Here is a 12,720-nt window from a genome sequence, read left to right on the forward strand (position 1 = left end):
TTCTTTTTGGACGTTGTTTTTGCAAATTACAATTGATTACGAAACAGGGTTTGGATTGGAAGTGTTGATGACGTAGCAATCAGTGATAGTTGTTGTGTTGTAGGTCAGGATTTGGCCATGGCCCGCCATGGGACACACTGTAGCCGACATCATCACTGTGTGCAGTGCAGCAGCAGGAATGTAGGTGGCCGATCAACAAAACATTATAATTGTAAGTATTTAAGTTTGAAGAGCCACTTTACCTGATCGACATTAATTCTGGTACAACGGCCAAAACTACAGATACCGAACAAAATGCCAAAATCATGTCGATTACTGGCTTGATTATCCTCAACTAATGGCTGAGAATTTCCATATAGAACACCTCAAAATCTGAACTTTTTTTTTTTTTTAAATATATATATCGGAGAATTTCCATTGGAGTAGAAAATGCAAGTGAAATTAACATAAAGCATTCCAATGTATTTCAACAGGACATCATCATGAAAATCACTTCTGAAGCTCACTCCTTCTCTTCCTTTTTTTTTTTTTTTTTTTTTCTTTCTTGTGACATGTCAACTAGAGATGCTCATCAGATCAGAGCCAGAGGGCCCCAGCCTCCTTGAGAAGGGGGACCAGGGAGCCATTGATATGGGAAGCCATGACTCTGTCCATGGTGCCGATTAGCTTGCCGCCAATAAAAACCACCGGAACAGCCGGCGAGTTGCCGAGCAACCTCATGAGAGCCCTCTCGATCTCCTTCCCTCTGGGGTCCTGGTCCAGCTCATACACCGTCGGATTGACCCCCATCCCGCAGAAGAGCCTCTTGACAGCATGGCACATGCAGCAGCTGCTCACACTGAATATTACCACCGCGCTCTTCGCCGCCAGCCTCGCCACCCGCTCCAGTGGGTCCCCCATGCTCATCCTCACCGGCACATAGTAACCCCACGACGCCTCTGCCTGCTGATAATGCATCATTATAATAATATTGCACTACTCTTACTCTCTCTCCTCTCAATTAACAAAACTAACCCACAAACCAAACTTGAAGATGATTGAAAAATGCTCTCAAAACCCACAAACCAAACTTGAGGACTGTTGAAAAATGCAGAAGACAAGAGAAGAAGAGACCAGAGAAGTTGTTGTTTGAGACAAAAGAGTGTGAGAAGGTGTTGCACAACTTAGACAATTGAAGAGTGGGATGGGGATTTTATAGGGAAGGTGGCGAGGGGTAATATGGTAATTGTGAAGGGAGGGGGGTTGTTTAAAAGGGTTAATTGGTTTGTCTGTTTGTTGTCGCAGGGCGTGCTAAGGGGACCTCGTGGATTTTGCTTTAAAAGGATTGTTGTCTGTACAACAACGTACAAGGACGAGGAGCGTAGACGTAGACAAAGTAGAAATACGTCGTAGGGGATGGGAGTAGAAGCGGCGATGTCAGGGGAGGAAGGCGGCGTATGGGGTAGTTTTGTCTACGGTAGGGCGTAGGGAAGGGCAATTGGCAGCTCCATTTTAAGCTAAAATTAAGCGCTTTTTCAGGTTTTGTTGGAAACCCAGGCTTTTTAGTAGCAAAGGCAAGGCATCCACACACAGAGCACAGAGATATTAGACGGCTGCGTTGGTCCTTGTTGTCGGGTGTAGTTTATATTATGACCAAAACTGCTTTTACAATTCTGACGTGACCCTTACGCGCATGTCTGCCTCGTTTTTCTTTCTTTTCATTTGGATTTTTGGATTTTGGATTTGGATTCGAAGAAGAACAGAGAACATGATGATGATGATCAACGGTTCTTGGGTTTGTGAATTTTGACCTCTTCCAGCAACAGTGTAACTGTGCAAATCCCATCCCATGAAAAAGTAGTGCTGCAACATCTAGCATGCCATGCATTATGCCAGTGTGTGTGTGTCAATTATTTTTTTTTCTTCTTTTTTTGTGGAATTGTGTCTGCTTAATGAATTAATTATAGTTAATGGCTTTTACAATAGTATTGATGAGGTTCTGGTAACGCATGCAATTGCAATACCCCAAAACACTTCAACCCTCCTGCATGCGTTATTTTTTGATACTAGTGTACATATATATATATATATATATATATATATATACTTGATTACTATTAATTTCTTCCACTAACCCCTATAACTTTTATTTTTCATGTTCATTTTTACCTTTTATATACGTTACATATATTAAGATAAGTTTGATTTGGGTCAATTTGGGATTGAAATATTAAAATATATGTAAATGTAAAAACAGCAAGAACAACACCAACAACAAAACCTGGGATTTAGTAGTGTGTCCAAGTAAGGCAATGACAAAGCAACAGTTGACTTGGATATCGATTTTAGAGAAAGAACAGAAACAAAACACAAAAAAGAATAGAGAGCAAGGCGTGGCCTGCTGCAGAGCAGACTCACAGTCGGGCGGCGGGCACAGTTTGCATGCAGCGGGATGTGGGCGTCTTTTTACTCTCTCTCTCTCTCTCTCTCTCTCTCTCTCTCTCTCTATTCTATAGATTTTGGCTTTAATTTAGTTGGGGATTGGGCTGGGGTCTTTAGGTCCCGACCACAAAATTTACTTTAAATTCTGTGCTTCTCTCTTCTCTCACGCTGTTTTAAATTGCAACAGTGGTAACTGGTTAATCTTTGAGAAAGAATGCAGAGGCAGCAGAACGTCCCTTGGCCTGGCTCCTCAGTTTACTCGAAAACTCATTACTTTTTACAAGTCAATAAGTAAGTAAAGGATTTCGCATTGTTCTCAGTCCGAACATTGATTTGGATGTAGAATAATAATCTTAGAAAAAGGAACTATTCAGAACATGTTCTATCTTTTGCTGTCCAAAGATAATATATATTTTAAACTTTTAAATTACACAAACAATTACGAATAAGCAATATGGAAGAAGTTGGAAGGGAAGTGTGAAACAAGGGATGGGATGAAAGGAGAAGTTCATAACTGTCTACATTGCTAATGATACCTTCATTTGCACCTTGCCCAATGGGCTGCATCTGATTTTTTTATAAAAAAAAAATTTGTTGTCAAAGGACTGCATCTGACTCTAATATGTACTATTAATTTTTTTTATTTTTATTTTTTTTATCAAAACAAGTAACTTCATTCAACTGGGAAAAACTTACAATGCACCAAACTTTGGAAGACCAATATGTTGAAATTTTTTGCGAAAATTACTGAATTCAAAAATAAATTCGATAGCAAAACAAGTGAAAGGCAAAAATATGGCATCATTAAAACCTTGCCATAAAAACCTCCAAAGAAAAAGAGTACCACTGCCCCCCCCTAATAAACAAATAAACAGACTAGGCCAAATCTAAATCATGTTCCAATCTTGCCACCAACCAAGGTGGAGCAGCACCTTCCCAAAATTACCTTGTGCTTTCCTTTAACCCAAATTCAGCAAATGCATGTGCCACATCTAGGTTATGCTTCCCTATCAACAAGCAAACGTCGAATATCCTCCACCACAATATCAATGTTACTCCACTACTCCAACCCAACCTTGAGCATAGACAATGCTTCTTTTGAGTCTGAAGTAACAAAAAAGGGGTAAAACCTTTAAACCTTATCATCATAAGGCCTTCACATAACGCCACCAGCTCCGTACCTAGCACATCCTGTTGGTAAAAGTAAAGATAATTGTTATACTTACAGAATTTTGAAAATAAAACTTTATTATAAATTAGAAATAAATACAAGAAAAATAACGACAAGGAAAATTAAGAATACTTTACAAATGATCAAGTCTAGAACTTGGTTCTATCTTCTTAAGAATAAAATTGCCTCATCACAGGTACTTTTAGGATTTGCTTGGCAAACGTCTCCTAGAATACGACGATCGACTTCTTGTTGAAGTAGCACTACAATCCCCAAGACATGCGAACTCAAACTTGTATATGAATTCTCTCTTACTAACTCACTATATTTATGAAAATATAATGCTATGAATGCTCTAAAAACTACTATTGTTGGATGACAATTGGATGAATGAAATGTTGTAGGACCTTCTCTATTTATAGGCAACAAGGCCTCTATTCAAAAAAGATGTGACTGAAAAATATCAACAAATGTGTCTTTTCATATTACAACTATAAGCCAAGAAGTGCAATGTTTCAATTACTATGAAATAATGTAACTTAAGCCAAGAAGTGCAATGTTTCAATTTCTATGAAATAATGCAACTTTTCACATAAAGTATTATTATTTTATTCACAAACAAAATAAATAATATTTTATTTTTCATCGGTTAAGAACATTAACTATTCCTAATTGATACATACAAATTCATAAAAGTCATGTACTTAAAGTAGTCTTGGGTCCCACAATTTAATTTCTATTCAATTATTAAATACTTAAATATAAATATTATAATTTTCTAACACATCCAACCCATGAGGCCCCAGCAGCAATGAACCCACACAGAAAATTTCCAACATAATCTCGGCAACAGTCCCTAAACCCAGGCCACTTCTGTCTCTACTAACAGCACCATCACAGTTGAGAATGAGAGTTTGGGTCGGTGGCTTAATCCACTTCACATATAGAGAAGCAACAGAATTTCGCAGCCGCTCAACATTGGCTTTGAATGGAGCATGCATCTTCAGAGTGCTCTCCACGATCACATCCATCTGTGGTTCATTCTTCCCATGCAATAGATCATTGCGAATCTTCCAAACACGCCAAGCTCCACATGCAATAGTAGGATATTCTAAAATCTGCCACGCCTGTTTAGCCACCATTGCCTTGTTAAAAACTTCAAAGTTCCACCATCCCATCCAAGGAATTCCTTTCCTCCCTGCCCTTCCACACCAAAACCGGGCAATCATGGCAGACAGTTCCTGATATAAATCTTAGGGCAACTTAAAGACTCCCATAATATATATAGGAAAAGCCTGCCCTACTACATTGATCAACGCTTCTTTTCCGGCAGCAGATAATAACTTCGTATTCCAAGCATTTAATTTTTTCCACAACTGTTCCCTCACATGATTAAACATCTAAGATTTGTCCCTCTTGGCGATCATAGGCAAACCAAGGTAACACTCATGACAATTCACAATCCACACCCCCAACAATTCGGAAATCAATTGCTTCATCATAGAATTAGTATGAGGACTAAAACAAGCCGCTGACTTGTCAATATTGATTTTCTGACATGAGGCCCTCTCATACAATCTAAGAATGATTAGTATGAGGACTAAAACACGAGGCCAATTCGTACTATTAATTGATAAGATATAATTTGTCAACTATTTTTTCCAAAGTCTCCATCTGCTTGTATTTTCATTTTCTTTTAATAATGACGATATTCTAAAACTATTTTAATATATAGGAAGGGAGTTTGAACTTGCGTGGAAAAAATTAAGGAGTTTGACATATTGCTTTGGCAAATTGAAGAAATGAAACACATTTCCATTATTATGCCGTTCTTTACCTTGACATTGAAGAAAAATAGACACATTTCCTTTTCTTAGCCCCAGAGAGAGAGAGAGAGAGAGAGAGAGAGTTCCTTAATGACTAGGAGAGTTTTGGGGATTAAAAAAATCAAACCTATATATTTAACTTTTTTAAACATAGCCCAATATGTATGAACCTATTACTACTCCATTAAAGTTCAATTCTTCATGAGTTTAGTTGCAAGACATCAATAAAGATACACATTAAAATAGGTACAGTTTTAATTATGTTGTTGAACATATTTTTTATTTTATAATATGTGCTTTTTGGTTTCATTAATAAGTAAATTTTTTTTTTAATGTTAAACCTTATTGGAAATTAGCATTTAGTCATGCACTCGAGGTCTTAGGTCCGATTCTCCCCCTCCACAAATATCGCTTGTATAAAAAGAAAAAAGCGTATTGAAATTTAGTCAATGAAATTATGAATTAGCGTGATTTATATGATTTAATGTATACTTTTATTTCTACAAAGACTATAGAAACTGTAATATATATATATATATATATCATTAGATTTTAAGGTAATAACTTTAACTATCCCACCGTTGAAAAATTCATGATTCCGTCCTTGAGAGAGAGAGAGAGGAGACCACCACAATGAGGTTTAAATAGTAATTAACAATCATTTAAATAAACAAACTAAAATAAAATATTCCCTTGATTTCCTATCACAATATATTGTTATTCCACATTTGTGGAATTTCTGATATACATTAATGTCTAACATTTTAAAAATATAGTATCTATGATTGGCATATGAATGCAATCTTCCCTTTACATCACCAAATTTCTTAAGAACATTCACATTGAATTATAGGAAAACATGTTAGAAACCAACCTGTTACAATAGAAAGGCACAATAGGCTAAGTTTAGTTCATGAAAATGGACTAACATATAAGACACAAAGTTCAAAACAGAATGATTCTATGGTGAGAGCCTTATATAAGCCAAGCCAACCATAACACAAAACACCAAAGCCAACACAGCCCAACATACGTAACACACAACATGTACACAAAACAATACAAGCCCGAATCAAATCTAAAGTTCCTGGCCTAAAGCTGGTGAGCTTTCATTTGATTAAGAAGACAAAAACATTAACCTAGTGTTGCAACTCAGCAGATTGAGGGAATTAAAATGTAAAAGATAAGATTTTGAAGGAAAGGAGAAAGATTTGAAGAAATTCCTTATTGGGTTTTTGAAATTTGGCGCGCTCCTTGCAAACCGATCAAAACTTGGTGTGAGATTTCTACATGATCAAAACCCAAATAAGTCCAACATATAGTTTACAAGATACATAAATCCCGATCTGCCAAAACTGAACAGAAAGGAACACAAAGAAAACAGAAAATTTGCTCAAAATTAATCCATCTCTAGAAAAAAAAATTCCACCAGCTGGCATGAGTTAATCGATCAAAACATTGGGAATTCGTTGTTCAAAATTATCACGTCCTCCTCCTCATCATTGAAGTATTGTTCCCATCAAACAAGTCATCAATCAAATTCTCAATATCCTCCGGTTGGTACTTTATATACTTCTCCGCCTGCTTCGTCCCCTCCAAGTACTGCCTGAACCTCCCCCAGAAGGACCGGTACGCTGGGATCACCACCGCCGAAACCGAAACCCTAAGCTCCGACTGCAGCTGCTCGTCGCTCACCACCCACGTGCTCTGCGTCTTGTGTATCTCGTCGAACAACGTGTTGAAGCACTTAAACCTCTCCTTGATCACCGTCTTGACACCTTCCCGCTCACCTGCAAACCCTCATGGTTCACGCACTGCAACACCTTCCCCCACGTCTCCCTCTGGTAGTTCTTGTGGTAACCCCTCAGGTCCGTTGACCGTTTTCGGCACCACGTGTCGCCCATCAGTTGGTGGATCTCAGTGGACCCCTTCACCTTCTGCATGATGTACCGCCCGTTGTTCATCAAGAAAATGAAGCGCAGCGCCGGGTCCCTGTACAGCCTGGACTTCATGTCCAGGTTGCTGTCCAGCATGTCCATAACCGTAAGTAACTGCATTTGGAACGGGGACGATGTCGTTCCGGGGGTCCCGTGCGTCTTTTCGAATTCCACGAACACTTGCTCTAGCGAGTCCTTGTACTCGCAGGTGTATTTTAGATAGTTCATGACGTAGCGCGTCAAGGGGTGCACTGCGCCACTCGGCACCGGAGTTTTTCCGTTGTCGCTCTTGATCGAGTTTTCGAGATCGCATAAGATACTCACGGCTACCTCGCCGAGGCGGTTCCTGGCCGCCTCCGCCTCCGAGATCAGCTCTTTCCCGATGTCCTCCGGGTACGATTCTAGGATCGCCGGGACCAGATCCCGGAGCGTCTCGTACATGTCGAGCATTGTGAAGAGCTTCTCCGGCGACCGCTTCGTCAGGACGACGGCGTCGGCGAAGTTGAAGAGCTGGATAGCGACGGCGCGGGCGAGGTTGCAGAATAGGGACTCGGATAAGGATTTGTGGCCGGAGAACACGGCGTCGCAGAGCTTCCGCTCGCGGGAGAAGAGGACGGAGGAGCAGAGCTTGACGACGCTGATCCACGTGGCGATCTCTGCCTGGAGGGACTCCCACGGCATTCTCTGGACCTCGTCGATGCTGATGCTTTCGTAGCCGATATCGTTGAGCGCCGATTTGAAGGCGTTGCGCCGCGAGATGCTGTAGACCATGCAACACTCGTTCTCGTAGCCGGCGGTGATCATGGTGGTGGCGATTTTGTTCATGGTGGAGATGCTCTCCTCGGAGAAGGAAGGAAACTCATCAAGGCGGTCTGGTTCGGGTTGTGGTTGCTGTCCCCGAACCGAATCGTGACTGGAGCCGCTGCTGTTGCTGTTGAAGGAGGAGAGCTTGGAGGTGATCTTGCTGGAGAAGCTCTGCTCCAGATTATAATCCGATTTGGCAGCATTCGCATCTTGCTGATCGAGGAGGAGGAGGTTACGAAACTCCTCGTCCAATAGGGCCATGGCACGTTGCAGGACTGTGCTGCTCCGGTTTAAGGTCGCATTAGTTTTGGAACTGGAAGAGAAATCGTCCAACATTGTTGAAATTCTGGAAATACAGGTCACGGCGTTGATGAACGATTCGTCGTCGTCTTCATTCTCCCCGAACCTGGCGAGGCTGCGGCCGTATTTGTTTATCATGGACTCGACAGTTTTGGATAGCGACTCGACGGAGTCAGGGACCTCCAGCTCCTCCATCGGGTCGCTGTTGCCATTTTCTTTGGCTTCGGAGAAAGAGGCCAGGAAGCAATCGACTTCTTCCAGAACCTCGGAGAGGCGGAATTCGGTGGCTGTTTGATTGGAGGAGTTGGGGTCTTGATCTGGGTCTTGGGATTCGGGTGGATCTTCTTCATCAATGGTTTCGTAGCGTCTTGGTGTGATTGGACTCGAAAAGAGGATGTTCTTCTTGCTCGAATGTCTTGGAAAACTGACGAACTTTTCAGGCGCCGCTGCGATTTTCTCCATCAAGTCCGTTCCCACCAAGCACTGCCTTAAATCAATTCTCCAGACAGATAAATTGCGTTGCAATGCAATTGGGCAAGCTTTTCTTCTTCCTTTAGTTTTTATTTTTTTAATAAAATAAATTTTAATTTCTGTTAATTTTGATAGCTGCCCTGCAACAAAGAAAATGGAATTTTGGAAAAGTGGGAAAATTAGGATCCACAACAGGAGCAAACCAAAATTAGTGAAGGAGAGATATGCGGAGATAGGAATGGATTTTGATGTTTTTTGGGGGGGAGATGTTAATGTTTTTCGGGAGGTGGAAGTTGGTCTGTTGACCGTTCACTTGCACTTGTCATTTGTGCTTCCCACCACTATTCCACTCTTTTTGCATCAATCGCTCTTCGTTATGATTAATTTATTCCAAATATGTTCAATATTTTCCGACGAATCCAATCGTGCATCCTCATGTTCAATTTGTTGCACAAAAATAATAATATCGTGTGCAAAAGAAAATTCAGGTTTGGACTTGGAAGGAGTGGTCACGTTCTCTGCTTTACCAATTTGCAATGTTTCTTTTCAATTCCAATGTACAATTCAAGGCTTGGGCTAATTTAATTTTGGATCTTTATTTGGTTCTCCTGGACACATTCATGACTTGGGTTGATGGGCCGACACGAATTAATATATTCTAATTATGGGATCGTCTTCACAAAAAAAAAATATTAAAAATCCAATGATTCCTAAATAAGCACTTGGAAGTGATTCTCATGTGCTTTTGTTAAATGTTATTAGAAACTTTTTTGGTTGTGAAAAAATGCTTTTAGCCATTCAGAAACACTCAAATAAGCCCTATATTGGACTAGTATTTTAATTATGAATTTAATGGGATGAACTAAATGACAAAGGCAAAAAGAGGAAGGTAAGAGGGGAAAATAAATAGCATTCCTCTTGAACTGAAATCCGAAAAAACCACCGGCCCACAAAACGAAGCCAAAAATCCTAAAATGGCCTAGCAATCTAGAAGAATTTGTGTATTAGACTCTAGAGCTGGGGAATGCACCAACCCCCCAAGCAGGAGTTATGTTGTCATAATATCATCTAAGATTGTGAATGATACACGTTACAATCCCATGTATTTAATCCCAACAAATACCATGCTTGACTATGGACGAGTATTAATATTAGCACATGCGCATTGGGAAACAAAACAGTAGAGGCAACTTGGGCCTATGTCCACCATCCTCTTTGACAACACCACGAGAGTACTGACAGTTCAAACAATCGTCGACAATGGTACTTCATCCTGTTGGGAGGGATGGCCCAATCTCCCAGCATTTCTATCATCCATTTTCACCTACCAAATTACCAATGCATTATGTTCATTTTCTTTATTTTTATGTTTATTTTCCTTAAACAAGCAAGATCGAAAGAGACGATAATTGAGTACATGACATATTCTTAATCACTTGAATTATAAACTTTTTATTATTAAAATCCAACAACTTATGTTCGCAATGCCATAGCCGCCAACGGGGAAAATTAATAAAAGATTTTACAGAAAAAATAAGTTGGAAAATCTTTGCGTATGGGCCAAGGCCCAATACACTTATTTTTGCAGCCGGCCATGTTCATAAAGAAAAAGTAAAACAAATGAAGTGACCTTCCTATGTAAAATCTGACAACGTCAGAAAAGAATCTTCACTGTAGTCTGATAGGAATAATAAAAATTGGGATATATTATCACAATTTAGAATCTTAGCTACAGCAATCAATCATGACCCTTCATTCCCATTTTGTTTCGGCATCCCATTCGAATGTTGTCGGTGCTATGCCATTTCTACTTCTCTACCGTCCATCCATCCATCATCATCATCATGGCATACGCACAACACAAGCCCAAAATTTTATAGACCAGGCGTGTGGCATCTCTCAAGTATGGAACATTTTTGTTGAGAGAGATCTGCTAATCAAAAAAGAGAGAAAAGGAACATTTTAGCTAGAGTCAATCCTTCTTGTCATCATCCGAACTCTTTTATAGTGGCGGATTCAGGAATTTTTTTTCCATGAATTAACGTCTAAAAGGTTGAAAATATTCTATACAAAATAGACAAAAAAAAAATTGAAATTATAATATTATAATTTATAATTAATAGAAGAAAAAAAAAACCACATTACAATTGTCCAAGATGAGTTTTCATATTCTGAAAACGTCACATTATAGAGTTATTATCAATACAAACAAACACATATTTCTTAATATAAACAAGTACGCTATTACTCAACCATTAATTTCTCATTCGATTGCGAACTAGACCTTTCACAATATTTATAGCATAAAATATTATCTCCACAGAAACTGTTGCAATCGGTAAATTTAAGGCTAATGTGAGAAGTAAATAAACATAATTAAATGTTATATGCAATCCTTTCTCCACCATTTTTCTTGCAAGGCTACCAATCCCTTTCAATTAAGAAAAATTGATCCTTGTATGCATATGATGAATATAAATCCTAAATTGATCTTCAAGTGCCAAAAGATCTCGATAAGTAAAATCTTGAGGATAAAATTCAGCAAAACGAAGTAGCTTTGTTTGTCAAAAGCTATGAATGAATCATTTGGACTCAAACATGTCAAACAAAGAAGTAACTCAGTACTTACCTCACTAAGCGATGATTTAATTCCGCAAGTTGCCTCTCAATGATTTGAATAAAGATATCCACGCGATAATGATGGAGGTGTGTTATTATATGAGCTCTCCGATGTGATCTCCATTAAGCTGCATATGTATCATCCATGTTTGGAACCTCAATATCATGTTTGCCACAAAATGAGATACTTGATCAAGCAAGGCTTCAAATGCATTCTCTCTCATATGTTGTAGTTGGTCCTTGCAATTTTTGACTAAAGTCATTGCATTCCCAATATCTTAGTCTTTCCTTTGTATGCTTGTGACTAATTATTTGTGGCTCCCAATATAGATCGCATGAAAAATAGGTAAAATACAAACTCAAAAGATTGTATTTATCTCAATGACCTATTTGCTTCACCAATATTATCAATGAAGTCATCTTCAATAATCAATTTAAGCACTTTCACCACAAATTTGAACATGGAAATTATACTAAGTATTGTACCATAATGTGAGTTTCAACGTGTATCGCCGAGATGCTTGAGACAAGTTTCTTGATTTAAGCCTCCCCCTGTTGGAAGAGTATCTTTTTCAAGAGCTTCTGTAATATACTTTTGTAGTTGATCTCTAAGCATATCACGACGCTTATATGATGCTCCAACAATATTAACTAAGCTATTGCAAGATGTGAAGAAAGTGGCAATATCATCATTTCCCTTTGCTAAGCCACAAAAGCTAATTGAAGTTGATGTACAAAATAATGAATATAATAGGCACAAGGATTTTCTCTCAAAATTTGTGTTTTAAGACTATTGAACTCATCCTTCATATTACTAGCTCCATCATATCATTGTCCTCTTAACATGGAAATGCTCAATTCCTTTTTTGAAAACAATGTGTCAATAGCCTCCTTTAGTGAGTTTGATGTAGTGTCGCAAACACGTTGAATGCCTACATGTCACACCCTGGATCGGCTCCGCCGTAGCACGATATTGTCCGCTTTGGGCCCCCATGCCCTCACAGTTTTGTTTATGGGAATTCACTAGCAACTTCCCAGTGGGTCACCCATCCTGGGATTACTCTAGCGATTACTCTACCCAAATTTGCTTAACTTCTGAATTCCCATGACTTCGAAGTCAGTGAGCTCCCAAAAAGCCTCGTGCTATATAGAGGTGGACATGTACATATAA

General features: G+C 39.2%; 2 protein-coding genes across 2 annotated transcripts; both read right to left on the bottom strand.

The window, feature by feature from the left end:
- Positions 1-369: 369 nt before the first annotated feature.
- LOC103322114 (glutaredoxin-C1-like) lies at positions 370-1,178 on the bottom strand. The gene has a single exon (XM_008223996.2). The coding sequence runs from the start codon at positions 958-960 to the stop codon at positions 577-579; it is 384 nt and encodes a 127-aa protein (XP_008222218.1). The 5' UTR covers positions 961-1,178; the 3' UTR covers positions 370-576.
- Positions 1,179-6,672: 5,494 nt separating this feature from the next.
- On the bottom strand, positions 6,673-9,128 carry EXO70C1 (exocyst subunit exo70 family protein C1). The gene is given in 2 exon segments (XM_008223997.3): positions 6,673-7,193; positions 7,196-9,128. Coding segments are annotated over 2 exon segments (2,019 nt in total). The 5' UTR covers positions 8,922-9,128; the 3' UTR covers positions 6,673-6,900.
- Positions 9,129-12,720: the final 3,592 nt, after the last annotated feature.

The sequence above is a fragment of the Prunus mume genome, linkage group LG2 (assembly GCF_029339155.1).
Source record: "Prunus mume cultivar Tortuosa linkage group LG2, ASM2933915v1, whole genome shotgun sequence".
Lineage (NCBI taxonomy): Eukaryota > Viridiplantae > Streptophyta > Magnoliopsida > Rosales > Rosaceae > Prunus > Prunus mume.

What these genes read in the sequence shown, in the direction of transcription:
- LOC103322114 (XM_008223996.2), bottom strand. Translation starts at nt 960, where the DNA reads ATGATGCATTATCAGCAGGCAGAGGCGTCGTGGGGTTACTATGTGCCG.